The sequence below is a fragment of the Acomys russatus genome, chromosome X, assembly GCF_903995435.1.
Source record: "Acomys russatus chromosome X, mAcoRus1.1, whole genome shotgun sequence".
In the NCBI taxonomy this organism is placed as follows: domain Eukaryota; kingdom Metazoa; phylum Chordata; class Mammalia; order Rodentia; family Muridae; genus Acomys; species Acomys russatus.
Window position 1 is genome coordinate 97718726 of NC_067169.1, and position 19314 is coordinate 97738039.

Consider the following 19314-nt stretch of genomic DNA (forward strand, 5'->3'; position numbering starts at 1 on the left):
TCCTAAGAATGGTTTAAAGAGAAGGGTTTTAGTGTAGATATTAGGCAAGACCAGCCAGAGGCACCTGGAAGCATCCAGACTAAACAGGGCCAGGAGGAGATGGGGTTGGGCGAGAGCAAGAGAGGAAGAAGAGAAAAGAGAGAACCAAGAGGACAAAAAAGCCAAGAGCAAGCCAAAAGACTAAGAGAAGAGGACCAAGAGAGCATTGCCAAAATGGCTGACGTTGTATAGGAAAGAGAAACTGGGAGAATGGAAGGCCAGCCCCTGGGTGGCGAGCTTTAGGGTAGAGAGGCAGGTGAGAAGAGCTGGGAGGAGCCACAGGTACTGAACGGGACTTGTCCAGAGGTTCTCTGGGACCTGACACAGGCATTTCCATTTTAAAAAGTATGTCAGCCAGCTCACAATACATATGACAGCTTATCAAAACTTGTCCATTTCTTCAGAAATTTGTTCTTAGAAGCATAGGTCACTAGGGAGACAAGCTTAGGTAATTGTCTGACTGTGACAGGCAAGGAACCTTGTAGCAGTTCACAGGTAGAATAAATCTACAAAGAATATGTCTGATGAAGCCATCTGGTATGGAAGGTGTTCTTTCTTCAGATAGAATGGATAATTTCAAAATGTGAGAAACATTTTAAAATCTGTTATGAGTGTTATGACATTAGGCTGTTTTATTTGATTCACTTTATTGAGCTCAGAATCCAAGGTCTATTAATAATAAAGCTCAGATTTGCCCTTGAGTGTTTCAAGGTTACATGAAAACTGGTTTTCTTGTTAGGGTGCTATAAATTCAACTGTGCCACCTGTGTTTGCCCTTGCAGGAAATGGGATCTTATTATTTTTCAGTTTGCAGCTAGGGGTGAATTGAACTATCCTACTTTGGAGACTTTCATAATTTGAGGTCACTGGCCAAATTTCTACTAAAGGGCTGAATTCTTAGCAGGTCACTTGTGAGTGCTCCCTCTCTCTCTCTCTCTCTCTCTCTCTCTCTCTCTCTCTCTCTCTCTCTCTCTCTCTCTCTCTCCCTCCCCCTCTCCCTCTCTGTGTATGTGTGTGTTTCTGTTCTTGTGTGAACAGTTGTGCATGCCACAGGACACCCTCACACATCCTTCTTGAGGCATTGTCCACCTATTTTTTTTCTTGAGACAGGCTCTCTTTCTGGGCTACAGCTCACCAAGTAGACTATGCTGGTTAGCCAGTGAGCCCCAGGACTCTGCCTGTCTTTGTTTCCCCAGTGTTGGGCTTGCAAGAATATGCTACCAAACTGCTATTAAAGCAAAGCATCACAAGCAAGCACACAAAAACAACCAAGTATTTTTTATTAATTCTTTGAGGATTTCATTTAATGTATTTTAAATATATTTACAGTCTCTTCTCAAACTCCTTTTATAACTACCCTGTTCACTCTCCCATTCCTTCCTGTCCACCTTTGAGGTTTGTTTTGTTTTTGTTTTTGGTTCTTTTTTTTTTTTCTTTCCCCATCTACTCCTAGAGTGTGTTGCTCAACTAGTTTTGGGAGTGGGTCCTGTCTTATATTCCCAGCCTTTTTTCCATGTGTGTTGTGGGAATTGAGTCCAAAGCCTCATGATTTCATAGCAAATATTTTACTGACTGAACTATTATTCATGCCCTTCCTTTGGCTTTTAAAAGAACATGTTTTCATGTAGCGAATGTGAAAAATGGGGTAGATAGAACCTATCAATATAACACACAGAATACACACACACACACACACACACACACACACACACACACACACATACACACACACACACACCCTTGATGCTCCTCTCCAATCCCTGCAATTAAACTGCCTTCTCACTATGCCACATTTGGTATTGGAGTAAAAACAGGAATGCATGAGATTTGTGTTTTCTTTTCATCTTTGTCATTCACAGTCCATGTGACTTTAGTAGCTAAGTCAATCTAATACCTTTACCACATTTACCAGGTAAAAATAATTAAATCTTATTATCTCGCTGGATTATTGAAGCACTAGAATTACATGACTTTAAGGTAGTAATGATACATGTTCAAATATTAAAAGAAAAGGTAAACAGTGAGGGAATACAGACAAAACTCTTATTTCCTATAAACTTTTTTAAAAGTAGGAGCTCTTGCCTTTTTTTTTTTTTTAGATATAAGTCAGGTAGAATTTAGAATTTGAAAATAAAAACCCAAATGAAACTAAAAAATTTCCTCCGTTGTATTAATGCTTGTATCAAGATGAGGGCATCTTCTGCTTCCTTCCCCATTTTCTGTACATGTGTATGTTAGGACCAAGGTGGGCCCCAAAAAGCCAGTGCCACTGACAATGTCCAAATTACAGTCTGTGCTTAACTCAGGCTGGATTCTGGGTAAACATTAGGTTTGATGGTAGAGAAACCAAAGTCTAAAATTGGCATTCCTCAGAAACTAGTGAAGTGTGGGTTTCTGTTTGTCTGGAAAATCCACTATTTCCCCTTATTTTCCCTTACAGCTGACTACCTCTGGCAAAGGGGTATCTAGTTCTCATGTTAGCCAAACCTCCAACCAGGGCTCTTCCGGTTCACGAGCTTCCCCCACCACTTCTCTAACTTCCAGGCTCCTTCGTGCTGTAAAATCCATGTCTTTAAAACCAGCAAGGCTTTCTCTGCTCTTTGGTAGTCTCTCTGTCTCTCAAGAGATAGCTATGGTAGCCTTGAATTTTCCCAAATAAACCTTTTTTTCCACCCACGGAGTGGTCTAGTTTGGTAGTTTCGCTGTGCTCTTGCTTATGGTATATATTGAATATATGATGTCCTATATATGTATATGTAGTATATATTCCTATATGTGTACATATAAATATAATGCCCATATATGCCAGTGATAGATCATGTATAATCAACCAGTAGAAAAGACAGCAGGGAATTTTGGAGTGTTGTAAATGACAAATTTCAGTAAGAAATGTTATGCAGTATATGTGTGCCATTCTTTTTTTTTAATTTTTATTAATTTATTCTTGTTACATCTCAATGTTTATCCCATCCCTTGTATCCTCCCATTCCTCCCCCCCCCCATTTTCCCCTTATTCCCCTCCCCTATGATTGTTCCTGAAGGGGATTTCCTCCCCCTGTATATGCTCATAGGGTATCAAGTCTCTTCTTGGCAACCTGCTATCCTTCCTCTGAGTGCCACCAGGTCTCCCCATCCAGGGGACATGGTCAAATGTGGGGCACCAGAGTTCATGTGAAAGTCATACCCCGCTCTCCACTCAACTGTGGAGAATATCCTGTCCATTGGCTAGATCTGGGTAGGGGTTTGAAGTGTGCCATTCTTATCAAAACAAGCATTTGAAGACCTATTGGCTGGATTTCCCAGTCTCATTTAGAAATGTCTTCATATGAAAAATAAGTGATGAATGCCAATTGTCGTAGTCTGTGGTAAAGGGTCTATGTGGAGCTGTTGTGTCTTTTACAGTCAGGCATGATAGTCACTCCTGCCTCCAAACATCCTTTTGTGGGCAATGCATTTAGACACCTTGGACTTCTAGCTCTCCATCACCAGGTATTCTTTTTTCAATTTAATTTTTTCTTTATTGCTGAGGAAGGCACCACAGAAAGAGAGGAAACCTTTTAAAAAGTTATAACCTGGAGGCATTGAAATTCACTGCAGCCACTCTTCTTTGTTTATTAGGTGGTCATTTGTGTCACCAATCCTATTTGTATGAAAAATAAAAATGAGGAGATGTATGCCTAGGATTAGTGCCTTTCTGATTGCTGCACCTACATTTTCAAAATAATATGGCCTTTATTGTTCCCTGCCAAGGAGCCACTTTTCCTATCTCAGTTGACCAGACTGACTTGGGGACGCAGGTTGGCGCATGAATAAAATGGGACACAACGTTCATTGCAATTTTATTTTTTAAAAATGAAATATTCAAAGTACTTTTCTTTCAAATATTGACACATAATGTTTAACTTTAAATATTTACAGCATGTTGTTGTGATGCTCTTGTAGAAAAATGCATGCTTCTGGCCTGAAAGCCAGAGCAAAATGCAAAGGACCATTGAACTGCAGCCAGAGAACACGAACCTGTACAGTATCCAGTCACTTTTTAGCACAGGAGAGCAGGAATACAAAATTGGAACCTATTGTTTCCTAGCAACATGGCTCAGGCCATTATAACACAATTTTCAGTATGATTAGAACCTCTAACTGTTGTTACATAGAAACTGAAAACCTTGGCATACACTGTAAACATCTTTACTTTTCATGAGAAAGTAAGCAGCTAAAAAGAGTACTTTTCTGACATAAACGCTGTACTTCTTTTCACCTTTTCTCTTACTGATGCTTTTGCCAGAAGAACAGTAAAGATTTAGACACTGTCATGATTCATACACGTAAAATATTGTTCAAGGACACAATCTGATATACTAACATTTATTTAAGAGGTTAAAGTCCACCACTAAATCTAAGGAAAGATTTTTAACTGCCAAACACATTTCCTTTGACAAATAATGTAAGATGACAACTGCCAAGACAAAATCCACAGCAAGTGTAACTCTAAGTATGTTCAATTACTGTTTGGGAAGCAATTTCTTCTTACACACAGTAGTATATTTGGTCCTTAAAAGCTTTCACATGAAGGACACACTGAAGTAAGTCACTGTTTTGTGGTTGAAATTAGTCCTGTTTTATTTTTATTTTTTTTTGGTTTTGCTTTTCTTTTTTGTTTTTTTCTTTGTCTGTTTTTTTTTTTTTGTTCTTTTGCTTCTTTTTTTTTTGTTTTTGTTTTCCTTGCAGAATAAAGAACCTTACAGAAGGCTGTGGAAGAGCAGTCTGAGATTGGAAGTACCGGCAGGTCGCTATGTATATGTGAGTTCCTCCAAGAAAACAAGAATGGCGCATCCTAGCTGTAGCCATGTTTCCCTACAGGCTATGATATACTCCATTCTCTCCAATTTTTCTTTAAATACTTGATGATTATACTTCTGCTTTCATTGCAATTGAACTAAATTGCCCTTAATGAAAACAAATCTGCAGAAATGCAAAAACTTTGCCTGGACTCTCAGGTAAAGTTGCTATGGGAATAGGTCTAGTTGGAAAGAAAGATAAAAACAAAATGCAAAAGTAAGTTATGGGATGCCTGTTAACAATAATGGAAACCAAAAGTCTAATGAAAATTTTAAAGGAATTTTATACCTCTCTATGTAGGTAGTATGTGAATTCCAAATTATACATTGTCAAGTTTTCATATATTTGGCTATGTTATATATATTATATATATGCAGTCTATATATTATAGATCTCCTAATGAACTGACAATAAATGACACACTTATTTTATACATTATTTTGTTGGGTTAAAAATAAAACATATACTTATTTCTATGGCAAGTGTTTTGAATGGATTGAGCTTTATTTCGCTTTCCTTCCAGAACCATGCTTCCAATTAATAATGATTAGAATGACAACTAAAAATAGATGTATTTAAGTATCCCTTAAGCTTTGAACTTTTCATCTCATTTGGATCTCTAGACTGTAGAGCGACAGTAAACACATTAAAACTAAAGAAGCAGAAATGAAATGGGCCTAAGGAAAAGAAGCCATTACAGAATATTTCCTGCATCACTCCCAGAATGTTCCTCACAGGAGCATCCACATACTGATTTTTCACTTTAGACTACTTGAGTGGTATGTAGCTGTGTTGTGTGAGCCACCTGTCTTTTGCATGGGAGAACTTTCATGCATTTTCTTTTCAAAGCTGCACTGTCATCAGGAAACACAAATGAATTGTTTTTTCATTGAAACTTCAGAACTAAAATTCAGTGAAAGCATCCCTTCTACCCTGCTAACAGGAAGCAATATACTTAAGATTCCCATGTTCTTATTACGAAAGGCCAAAATGTTTCATTTAGATTTGTACCTTGTTAGTGCTAAAACCCTTTTGGTTTTTCTTTTCCTCCTCAAAACTTTAGGAGTTGTAAAGAGAACAATAATAGTTCAAGGCAGTATTAAAACCACAGCTGTAAGTGATAAAAAGTGCATTTCCTGAATATAATACAAATATAACTTTAGGTAACCAAAGGCACAAACTAACTAAATACATATTACAAACTAGAATTGCACAGTTCAAGGTAGTTACTATGAAGGAATAGCTCCAAATATTTGTTTCTATGGATGTTTAAAACAGTTTGAAAATGATACATCACTAGTGACTTGCAAAAGAGTGCAATCACTTACAATAGAAGCAAAATAGATTCCAATATCGACACATTGGGTTAGTGATAAAAATACACCACATTTAAGAATGCACTTTTATATACAGTTAACAAATTATTTTCCCATTGACTTAAAAGAACGTCAGAGGTTCTAGGAACTTAAGGTCTATTTTTAGGTTGGTGTGGAGGTATTCAAATTTTCAACAAGTTTGTGAAACTTTTCAGTATTCCACTGTGAGTAATACTGTACTGATGACACAAGCCTGATTCAGGAAAGACCCTAGACTGGGATTTTAGTCTGGATTAGCAATATCTTGAGCTGATGTGCTTCCAATTACAAAGGTAAATGATGAGCTCATCATGAATTCTCTCTCTCTTCCTCCCTCTTGTGTGCGATGATCTAAACTTGAAGGTTTTAACAATGAAATATTTTAATACCCTCCTCCCCTACTATTTGCTGGGTCATTTCCGTCTCCCTCATTTTTCTTTGTATAATGAGAGTCAGATTCTTAAAAAAAAAACTTAACATGAGCCTGGATTCTGACTTTGCATATTTCCAATGAATCTGTCATCACAAAGCAAGGTAATGACCCCATATTGTATTTAGGTAGTAGCTAGAAAGAATCTCAATGAACAGCCCACCATAAATTCTCCTCCAGACATAGGAAATATTCACTGGGTGATGCGGGGGTAGAAGCTGGCTCATAGGAAGTTTCTTCTGGGCACATTGTGCTGTCATGAATTTTCATTTGCGGCAACTTGCAATTACACAGCATTTTATAAACCGCTTCTTTGTCAATGGGCACAAATCTCTCAGCAGGATTCATAAGAGATTGAGAGCTGCAGCAGATATTAGCATTAACCCTGACCTTGCTCTACATTTTGAGTGATTATGAAACAAACAATCTCTCCTGAAAATAGATATTTTCCTAGGTGGAAAAATGATTAAATAAAAATAAATGGATTAAAGACAGAGAACGAAAGTAAAAAATTGTTGAAAAAAAAACTGTTCTGAAATTAGTTGAAATGTTTTAAGTTGGGAAGGACTTAATTCAATTTTCTGCATATGGCTGGGAGAGATTCAACACAAAATTGTACATTTGAAAGATTAATCTAAATGGGATGAAATGATGAGGCAGCAACTATTATTATGCTGGCTTTCATCTCTTTTTCACTTTAATACATGGTCTACTGTTTCTAGGTTTTGGCTCTTAGGAATTTCTGCAGCAGTACTTAATACGTTTATCAACAATGCAGGCACATATACCTGCTAAAGCCTCTTCTATTGTACCAGGATCACACTTTTTAGTATATTACCTTTCATGTGCACAAACCATTGGATTAGTGTATAAATATTGAATTACTAATGTCGAACTATGACCAAAGCACACCTTATATATAAACGAGAAAGTCCTACCCAGGTTAATAAAAGCTATGTTTACATGATGCCAATACAGCTGGGCAAGTGGATAAAAAATTGAGTCAAAACGGGTTCTATGAGAGAGGTCACATTGACCAGCTGCTTTGGTATCATGTACACACAAACAAAACAGCGGCTCTTGAGCCTGCTTACTGTACCCACAGTAAGGTATGGTAGACCAAAGCCAGCCACCACACGCCAAAACACAGCACAACAACATGGCATTTACTTTTTAACAAGCAAGGAGGAAAAATCAGGGAAGGAGGGAAAGCAGTTTCTGACTCCAGGAGATGGTGTTTGAAGACATTTTAGAGTGCCTTTTAAGATCTGGGCAATGTGAAGGGGCTGGCAGTCTTTTGAGATGCAAGGTTCAGATACTGTTGCACCACATTTTCAAGTAGCCTGTGAGTTCTGCCAACAGTTAGATGTGAAACTTGGTGTCACAATAGAAATTGAGAGCCTTGGGTTCTTTTTATGTAGTTGAACATATGCATGGCTCAATAAATTGAAAGTGGTGCTTTTTGAAAACATTTGTGTTAGCTGTTTGACTTCAGCTTGTGTTCTTTTGAATACTGCCACACAAGAACTAAAAAGCTCTGTCATTTCTTAAAGAGTTTAAACAAACAATATTAAAATACCATCTTCTGTCACTTTGAAAGGCAGTTGGATATGTTTTTCCTCCATATTTACATATACAGAGTTCTGATCTAGAAAACCAATACAATAAACCAATTTTTTTTTGTTTTGTTTTAAAAACAGGCAGTCTTTGGTGACGCAAAGGCAGAGATTTCTTTTGTTACCTCCTGCCTATTTCACTCTGTCTCATAAAGTGAATATTGTTGGCACTGTCTGACAGTTCTAAATACTGCTCAACAGACAAGACAAAATACCCATCATACCCTTGCACCCTCCCGGTGCTCAAAAGCTGCTGCTTTTCCCCATCCGTCCATGCCCGAATCCCTTCTTCCCCTTCCTGTAGCCTCCTCTGCTCCTGAGTCCAGGCCTGGGCCACCGCGCGCTGTCTGGCCAGCTCCAACACGTGGTTCTTTTCTTCTTCGACAGTCGTTCCATACCGGATATTGAAGCACAGAGCTCCGTGCTGCAGTTGAATATCTGCAAACCGTCTAGTCCTCCCATTCAACACTGAAGTCATCTGAGACACAGTGACATTAACACCATTCTCCAGAATCCGCCTCCCCCCAGTGTTACCGATGAGCACCAGGTCTTCCTCCAGAGACCCGAGCTTAATGAAGTAGTGAGTGTCCCTCCCTTCTATGGTAAAATGCAGGTTTTCCAGGTAATGAGCATTGTTGAGAATGGCAGCAAGACGCCTGCTATCTTCATTGGCTACTCCTATAATATCAGCTGTCACTATGCCCTCTTTGATGGCAAATTTTATACCTTTGCCAAAGACAGAAGGAACAGCAGCAAACCTTGGCTGTTTCCCTCCTTCAAGGCACCGCCCCTCATTGTACTGAGGAGTCATAGGAAGCTGATCCAAGGAAATGAAATTTCTGAGCTGTTTCTGGAGCTCACACTGAATGCCCAGGATCATCTAGGAAAGAAGATACAAGGCAAATGCAGCACAGGGTTAGATATCAACTGTATGCCTGGTGATTTTTGGAAAGGAAAGGCTGGCAAGGGTGATTCCTTGCACTAAGTTGTCACTTAGTCGTTATTTAAAAACTCTAGAATATCTACATTAAAGATTGGGAAAACAGAAGGCTAACAGGTTCCAACTTCTCAGTTGTTTTACATCTTGTTTTAGCCGAGTGTAAGAAAATATGTTTAAACATGGTATTCCACAATTTCAGAGCTACATAAAACTGTGTGTGTGTGTGTGTATGTGTGTGTGTGTGTGTGTGTTTAATTTTCAGCTCTTACTTATGGCAGAGTTTCTGCATAAAAATTTCCCATTCAATATGAGTGTATTTTATTTTGACCAAATTCACTCCTTACTTCTCATTTCCAGCTTCTTCCACTTACTTCACTCTATATCACACTCCCAACTTATATCTTCTTATATTTGGATATTGTACTGAGTCTAATTAGTCTAATTGGTATTGCCCACATGCATGAAGGTATAGGGCTGTCTACTCTAGCATGGGCAACTCACCACAGGCCCACCCCATGAGAAAAACTGAATTTCTTTACCCTGGTGGTCATTGAGTGCCTATAGCTTTTCAAGTAGGATTGGGGCCTTATGAGCCCCACCTCAGTGCTGGAGCATTGACTAGATTGATCTTGTATAGGTCTGGTGTAGACAACCAGAGTTGTTGAGAGTTTGTGAGTGTAGCTGCCTTTCATGAAGTTACATGTTTTTGCAGCAGCCCCTCCAACCTCTGCTTCTTATGATCTTTGTGGCCCTTCTTCTGTGATGTTCTGGAGCTTTGGAAGGAGGGGTATAAAAGGACTTTCAATAGGCTGGCTCCCTCAAAACACAGAGCTTATATTCAGCAATGTAAATGACACTAACTAGAGGTTATTACTGCACATAGACTTATACATTTACACACTTTGAGATAGAAAATATATGCTTAAAGCATAGTTCCTGCTTTCAGTCATTACAGTCTTATAAATAATGGAAAAAACTATGGAAAATTTAAAGACATGCTGTTCTTTTTATATGTACTCAAATATTTTTTCTTACTTGGACAACTTTCAAACTTGCTAAGAAATAAAGAGAAAAGACTAATAACCTTCCTAGTATTTGATAGCTTTTAATCATTATAGTCTTTTAAAAATGGCTTTTAGTTATAAAAACCATGGACATATTATGTCTGTTTCTAAAAGACATACTTTACAATATGTATCTACTTAGAATTTCCTTTCGCTTATAATTTTTCCTATCCAAATTTCAGTTTTATTTTCTTTCTTCCTTTATTTTTCTATTATAGTCCTCACGAAATCATATGCAAACTCTTGCTCATTTCAGTGCTCATAGTTTTTCAAGGCTTTATCTCTATAAAATGTAATATCTTTGTTCATTATACCTATATATGTTTTCCTTATCAAAGCAGTTTTATTATGTTATTTTCATGTTCTTAAGGCACCACCCTTGAAATTATTTGGCAGTTAAAAACCCAGCACTTTGATATCTTAATACACAGTTTTCTCTATATAGAATCCATTATTGCTGTTGCTAGCTGATTTCAGAATTTAAGACGTTCAATTCTTTGCAGTCATCAAGTAATCTATTAGTTTTTTTCTCAATGCTCCACTTTCCTGATTCTTTCCTCATGGAAGGCTCCTCATAAATCATTCAAAAGGTCCCTCAAAGACAAAATTAAAGGTATGTAATATCATTTTTTACATTAGATTTTCTTTTATTTTTTGTTTTTTCTTTAACTAACATTCGTACTAACCTTTCCAGGATCCCACTCTTGGGTTTTTGTCTGAAGCTGAAGAAGCTCATAAGTTAATTCCAGGTTTTCTAGTTCTGGTTTGGGAAATCCAGGTAGTACGTTATGTAACTGGAAACCAAATAGCTCCAACCAACTGCCAATGTCTGTGAGACACAAAATTTAAAAGAAAAAAATTCAAAAAGCATTTTAAAACTTGAAATATATGCTTCTTCTGTCAGTGTTTAGACAATGGGAAGTAGAACAACCCCTTCCCCTTATCTGATCCATTCTAAAACAACATTCTTTCCCATGTAGGGAAATCTATTGACCTGTGGACAATCCTAGGACTGGGTTCAGTTCACTCATAATATGGTACTGGTTTTAAGGCCACATGGATTGTGCCACTGGATTTATTTCATGCAACATGATACTGATTGTTTTATGAGAGTACTTTGGCAAATTTTTAGGGATAAAGCATAGAAAGAGCTTAAAGGGAAAGAACAATGAACTAGAATGCAAAAGCACTAAATCTGATGAAAAGGTACATCCTTTTCTTAGTCTAGAAAGTGAGGCATGAAGAGGAAACATCTTTACAAAGGTATTGAGATTATACAATAAGATGGCCAGCAAGAAGTTAGGTCAAGCTCAGTTTCATTGTATTTCATTTAAATACCTGTGGTATACTTTGCAACATCTTGAATTTTGCCGACTGGGTAGTTATTCTCAAAGGAGTACAGGTTGAATGGTTTGGGAAGAAGGTTCAACTGTTTCCATATGTGATGATTAGGCGTTGTCCATCTGCCAGCAACAACATCATAATCCCTTTGCCCTAGATGCACTAATTTAGTAAGAAAGTCATAGAGTCCTCCGTGAAAACCAATGATGACTTGAAAGTCAGGGTAAGTATCATGGTAGATGTCACCATAAGGTGTATATAAAATCTCTTTTATGACCTGACCCCGACTGCTGAACACAGCTAGTGGAGTGCCTGTATTATCACAGGCTACATAATATTCTTCACCACTGCTTAACTCCATGGCAATAAGGTGACCTTGGAGATCATAATAAAGAGATGTAATCTCTGAGCTTGTGTGGTTGTACAGATGAGTAACTCTTATAGGGTTGGCAAGGTCTGCATAAAAGAATTGGAGATGCTGCCCTAGGCTGGACTTACTGGCAACACGTCGCCCAAGCCCATCATAGTAATACTGTACAGTCCAGCCAGAAACTTTATTGTAGGCTTTCTGCAGCAGACCATTAGAATTATACTCAAATATATCGTTTCCCCTCTGTCTCAGAAAACCATCTTCATCCATTTTATATTGAATTTCTCCTAGCCTAGTGATGCGGTCTCGGAGGTCATATCGGAGAGGAGTAAGACGAGCACTATTCCCATGGCTCAAAAGGTTGATGTTTCCATTCAGATCATAACTATAACGCCACTGGGTTTTGTCATTAACAGAAACAGTTTGAAGTTGCCCATCAGCATCATATTCATAGAAGTACCTGGTGATATTGGCATCTACTCCTACCCTTATGTCACATATGACCATCCGGCCCATATTATCATATTGAATAGTCATCCAGTAGGCAATTGCCTTTAGGATCTCATACTGGACTTCAATGACTTGTCCATTGGCACTGAAGATCTTGGTGTGCTTCATCACTGTCGTGGTTATAACCTGATTTAAATCATAATTAATTACACTGAATTTCCCAAACTGTTCTGTTCTACCAGAAACATCAACATATCGGTACAGATCTATGGGCAAAGGGGTCTCATTGATCACAGCTTGCATGCTGGTGACACGAAAGTTGTTGTAACTGTAGTCAAATCGTGCATTCACAAGACCTTCTTCACTGAATCGGAAAATCTGTCGTCCAATAAGAGGTCCTATAGGAACCAAAATAAAAATGAGAAAAGAGCCATCTGATAAATCAGGAACAACTACAGATTTTTGATTAAGTATTGATACTTTTGTATTCAAAATCATATCTTATTATAGATTGGTCTTTGATGTCTGATGCCTGGGCATATCCGTGTATGCTTGTGTGTGTGCATGTATACGTGTGCGTGTCTCTGTGTGTGTGTTTATAGTATTAGTCACTAGACATGGAAAATATTTCATAGCATAGTTAAAGAAAAAATTAATTCTAGAGACTAACAAAGTAATAAGCCATCCTGTAGCCTGGAGAGAAGATACTGATATTATGTACATGCTTGTTTGATAAGATCAGTGGCAAAATGTGTTCATTTTATTTAACCTTTGCTACAAAGTCTGGTGGTCAGATTTGCATGATGTCCAACATTCAAATAACTGGCTTTGGGCATGTTATGACTCCAAAAGCTGAAATAAATTTTAGAGTTCTGACTTTTGTCATCAACTGAGGCTTACAGTGGTTACCCAGGGCTTCAGTTGGTTTCTGAGCTTTATGTCTAATATCCAGATCTTTGGGAAGACACAGATGTGGATATGAACAAGTATTGGGTTAAGATAAGTACTGAAGTTGCAGTTGTTTTGAAAGATGAGAGAGACAGAAATATATCGTATGCTACTAAGAAATCAGCTTTCAGTAGACTATAACATGTTTTATTTTATTTTATTTATTTTTAAGTATTTAAAAATATTGTTAAATATATTTTTTTATATTTTACGTTTATATTCTATAACATGCTTTAAATTTGGAGTAGAAAATAGTATGAGAAGTAAAATGGAAATTTGTTCAGTCAAACAAGAGTTAGCATGAGAGGTTCGCACTTTTTTTTAATGAATGTGACCATATAAAAGAATATGAACGTTGATGTATAATGCCACCCCCTTTCATAACAAACCTGTTTGCCTATATCTGATTGTGCAGATGAATCCATCATGCATCAGGTGTATTGTCTTAATCACTCCCGAAGACTCTTCATATGTTAATGTGACCTGAGTGGTGTCATAGAGAATCTCGGACAGTCTTGCTTGCTTTGTGTACTTGTACAAAACTCTGCGTCCAGTCCCTAGATGCAGGGTCTGTAGCAGTCGGCCATCTCGACTGTAGTCTTGGATAAAAGAAGTGCTACTGTCTGGTGGAGTGTAGATATTACGGTAGTAGCCCACTGAAAGCATGGTTTGTAAGCTGTGGCGCACCATGCTAGGCATGGTGACTGACAGCAGACAATCTGATTGGTCGTACTCAAAGATGTAGCGCCGCTGGCTGTGTAAGAGAAGCATCACAGACTGAAATGAGACAAAAACAAAATATTGTAATTTGTACCACTATCTTGATGAGATTAAAAAAAATACCCATTTATCCACTTAACACAAATTTACTAGCAATTACTATGTGCCAGGGACAGTGGCAGATCCTGGTGGACATAGTAGTAAAGAATTTACCGTCATGGAATTTGCAGTTTAGTGGAAGAGAAAGACAAGTAACCAAGTAGTTATAATACAGTGTGAAATGAGTTAAGACAGGGGATTTATAAATGACTTCAGGAAAGTAGAGGAAAATGGTTATCCCAGGCTTATGAGGACAGAGAAAAACTTCCTGGGGAAGGAACATTCAAATTGAGACCTAAATGATGACTAGGCTTGGCCAGGTAAATCAGGAAGATAGTTCAGAAGTACTTCTGGTAAGGGTTGTAGCATTAGGGGGGATGCAGACAATGAATCTAGAGCTATTCTGGTGGTCAGTAAGGCCCCCCTGCCGTGTCTGTCTCTGTCCCCTGTAGTATTGGAACTATAGGCAAATATGAAGCTATGCCCAGCTTTTTTAATGGGGGCACTGGGGATTTGAACTCAAGTCCTCATGCTTGTGTAGCAAGCACTATTATACACTGTGCAACATTCTCAGTGCTTTAACTTTTGTTTTTAATTAAAAAAACCCTCACCTTGGACACTCTAAATAACTAATAACTCTTTAAGAGAGTATGAACCTTTTGAGAATTACCAAACAAAAATGTTAAGCTCAACTTCTGAACTTTATGCTGTGAAAATGATAGGCATTTTTTCATTTTCCACATGAAAATCACACAAATAATTGTGGATGTTAATTACTTAAACATATGCAACATGACTTTTTAAAAATGACAGAATTACGATATAATATTGTATACCTGTTATGCAACGGCACATGCCTCCTATCCTTCTGGGAATTATTGATTTTTCAGTTGCATGCCAATAGCACGAAATCAGTGGTTATTTGCTCATTTAGCCATTATTTCTTTTTCACCAACATTATGCTTGATATTCAGAGGCAGATGTCCAAATCCTGGAAGCTTACTACCCACCGAATACCTGCAGATTGCCACATCTTGTAGTTCTATCATTGTGACCTACAAACCCTCTGAAATAAAAGACGCAATTCTGTGCAGGCCTGGGGGCAAAAAGAGAGGCCCTCTCTCCTCCATCCATGTAAAACTCCATAGAACCAGAAGTAATTGTTCCTATGAATGGAACAGCAGGTGGTAGAACATTGAGGTGGGTGGGTAGAGGCAGTAATTGGTGAAAAGACCTTTGTATTATTGCCACTCTGAAAGTCTGATTTTCTCTCTTTTCCACTCTCTCCTGTCAGTTTGCCAAGAACAAATGACATCTGTCACTTGTGGTGTGGGCCAGGGACAATCACCATATGGCTGCCACACACTATCCAGCACCATCCTGCCTATTCCAGTCACTGTACTAGCTTTGCCAAAAATTTATACTGCATTGTTATTGTATTCTTTGCTCTGTTGGCTTCCTATAGCCTGTAGCAAGCCAGTGCCTGAAGCTTGTTTCTCTGTGGTGCCGACTCTGAGTTGCCTTCAACCTCCCCGCCCCAAAGTCTGCTTTGAACATTTCCGCTAATGGCAAAGACATTGAAGATATGATTAGAAACCTCCAGAATGCAATTGTTTTGGTGTCACAATACCACTTAGCCCTACTTGGCTGCTTTTTCACTTTGGATTGGTATTATTACCAGTTTGTTCCAAAACAATGCTTACGAGTCTATCCAGTGTCCACTGTGCTACTGCAGGATAAAAAGCTACTCCTTAGTAGTTTTAATAACAGAGTGGGAGGCTTGTGTTTTTAATAGATTATTATACTGTAAAAGAAATCTCTGTGAAGGAAAATAAAAGAGATCAATCATGGCTGTATACTTATTTGAACAAGACTAGAAATGAAAGTAAAAATTTGAAAAGGTATAACATCCAAATGACCACCAGATGGCAGTGTGGGGCTACCTGGGAACTCCAGCCAAAGATTGTTATTCGGTCTCTGCAGTAAGCCTTTGGAAGCAACCACAGACAGGCAATTTTGTGTAAATGTGTAAAACTAAACCTTCTTATTAAATGATTATAAAATATAGTTAAGTTCATTTTAAAAATGGAGCTTGTAAGAGTGATTTTAGGTAACTGAAAGATTTATATTAGATATAATACAAATTTAGCTGCACTGTTCTCTAAAATATAATTAACTTGGAGAAGTGTCATAAATCTAAGCCGAAAACTAATGAGTACATAGAGAAAAACTAAGAAATAATAATTGATTTTCTTAATAGAGAAGAGACTATTTGAGAAACCACAGCCATTAGCCAAATAATTATTTTTCTCCTAATGAGTACAAAGCATTGTTCACAAAGCAGCGGTATGTGTAACTTTCACCTACTCTAGAGAAAGTCGAACTATATATATATTTTTTACAAAATTGTTGCATGCTTAGGTTTAAAAAAAAACCCAGTGTGATGATGCTGATTTAACATACCATGGTGTAAATGTGGCAAGAAACTTTGCAGACGTAATGCCAGAGTATTTTGGGGTAAAGAAAAATATATTTGAAAGTTTGAGCATTCTTCCTATATGTTCATCCCTGCCCTTCCCCTATTCCACTGAGAGAATGTAGTAGCAACATCCATGTTAAAAGACAGGATTAGAAGGAACAAAAGGAATCCCAGAATAGCAAGGCCCTGAGAAAGGACATAAAACTCCAACCTTCCTTCCCTAGTTTTCTTTGAATCCAAATTTCAAAGATGTTTTTATTTCATTCTTTTCTCTTTTCTTTTCATTTGTTCTTATTTTGATTTACCATCCAGTTGAAGAAAGTTCGAGCTATTTTTCAATTAGCTATTTTTGTGCTTTATACTAAGTTATTTCATTTAAGTCGGGGATTTGTTCAGTGAATTAGTTATTTATTACTGGTGATAATAATGTTCCTAAAATGAATTTCAGAATGAATTAAGAAATTATGGCAAAAATATGGATGACATAATTAGAAATCTTATGAATGCCTCCATTTGATAAGTACTTTTATGTATTTCGTGGCTTTGGACTTTTGCACAATAGGGTTGCTTAAACAAGTGGCTATTCTATTTAAAGAATAAATTGCATATGAAATAAAGGCACAATAATTAAAAGGCCAAACGATTTGGCTTGTTTCACTAGTTGGTAAACAATTGGAAGTTGTTGAAATTTCTCTTGCTGTATTATTCTAGGTCAGCAAGGTCTTAGGTCTTGTGAGCATTTTTGTTCCTTTTTTGGTTTTTTGTTCCCTTTATTTTTTTGAGAAAGGGTCACAGCAGTCTTGAATTTGTGATTCTCTTGCCTCTACCTTGTTAGAACTAGGAATACAGATATGTACTACCATATATTGTTTTGCTTTAAGGATCTGTTGCCCACTGAATATTTTATTTTATAGAAAAGAATAGATACGAAGTTTGTTTTATGTGATTTCTGAAGTAAATGTGATGAAATAAACAGTTACTTTGGAGGAGACCATACCTCCTCACTGGTGTCAGAGAAAACTGCATGTCAGGCCGAATTTTAATTTTCCAATAGATTATTTTGATATTATATAGGCAGCATAAAAGACAGAGTCCTGGGAGGCCTAGATATTACTGTCTGCAGGCAATTCCCTCAGATGGTCACACTCTGGTGCTCTGGAGGCTATAACCCGCCATGTACCCCTAAGGATTGTTGGCTACGTCCCAACTTACATGGAGGAGCTGTGGAAGGAAAACTGTTAAGTCAGTGGCACCATTTTTGAAATCTACATATATATTTAATCTACATATATAGCAAAGATATTAGTAAGTACGAAACATTTTGACTAAGTGTAGATCTACCAAATATTTGGATGCATTAGATACTCTGTAACCCTTAAGCTACAGGATTTTCCCAGTCATCCTTTGTTGAAATTCAACAGAGGAAAGATTTGCTCTGTGAGATGCAGAGTTCCCCTGTGTAGAATACAGATTGCACGTTCTGAAAGCTTTCCCAGAAGGGAAGGACCCAGGGAGGCTACTGCAGAAGACTAGGCCTCTTTTGCTTCTTAACAAACTTTGTTTTATCACATAATAGTCCCGATACAGCACCCAACTCTGGGAAGTAGTAAAGTGACTGATAGCATGGAGCCTCCAGCACACTGTTTTTGGAAAACCTAACTTTGAGAGTTGTGTCAGAAGTGCACAAGTTGTTCCCCTTTTTGACATGTGTGCCATAAACTTTGGTGATCCTTCTAAGAGATACTGTGGGCAGCCTTGCACTGATTACCTTGGAATTTTTCCGGAGAGAGAAAGTATCCTCTACTTTCCCTGTGAGTGAATTCAGGAATGACAAATTCAGTTGAAATGACTGAATTTGGAAGAAAACATTTCCCTGTCTTAGGAGGAAAGCAGACTTGGCAATGGCAGATTAATTGTTCTTATTGTCTACTGGTAATGACCTGAGTGAAAACCTTTCTTCTGTGTAGGGGCTAATGGGTCACCAGTGGTTCTTGTGGTGGGATTATAATCCTTTTGTTCCAGACAGAGGGCACAGGCTCCCATTGAGCATGCTGGTGGAGACTTAGTACATACAGGAGTAGAACCAATCAGTACTCCCTGCCACTCTTCCTTAAGACATATACAGGGGGAGGTAATCCTCCTCAGGAACAGTCATAGGGGATGGGAATAATGGGAAAATGGGAGGGAGGGAAGAATGGGAGGATACAAGGGATGGGATAACCATTGAGATGTAACAAGAATAAATTAATAAAAAAAAAGAAATAAAAAAATACAAATTAAAGTAAAAAAAAAAAAAAAGACTAATTACTTTTGAGAATTAGTCCACAAATGTGTACAACAAAAATTTCACTGGCTATGCTTTAAAAAAAATCCTTATTTGTTGAGAAAGACACCTTTTATCAAAACTGAGGTACATTAACACAGACTGTTGGAATTCACTGGCTATTTTCTCTCAGTATGAGCTTTCATAATAATGTAGATACCTTTCCAAGGGGATGAACAAATAAGCTCAAATGAGTAGAAAGCTAAGCCATTATCCTGACTTCGGTTTGAAAAACTACTTGGCAGAGGGTAGGGATGTGGGTGTTTTCAGATGAAAAACAGTCCAGCCTTACAGGTTCACA

The 19314-nt window shown here is 37.7% G+C and overlaps 1 protein-coding gene across 3 annotated transcripts in view; it reads right to left on the reverse strand.

Annotated features, from left to right (window-relative positions):
* Window positions 1–7927: 7927 nt before the first annotated feature.
* Tenm1 (teneurin transmembrane protein 1) overlaps window positions 7928–19314 on the reverse strand; it is an 873613-nt gene continuing 862226 nt past the window's right edge. For all 3 annotated transcript variants that reach the window (XM_051141408.1, XM_051141407.1, XM_051141405.1), the window contains 4 exons: window positions 13782–14169; window positions 11622–12842; window positions 10970–11112; window positions 7928–9159 (listed from right to left, as the gene is read on the reverse strand). In XM_051141408.1, the coding sequence (XP_050997365.1) occupies window positions 8401–9159; window positions 10970–11112; window positions 11622–12842; window positions 13782–14169 (2511 nt within the window). In that variant the 3' untranslated portion in view covers window positions 7928–8400. The remainder of the gene's footprint in view (window positions 9160–10969; window positions 11113–11621; window positions 12843–13781; window positions 14170–19314) is intronic.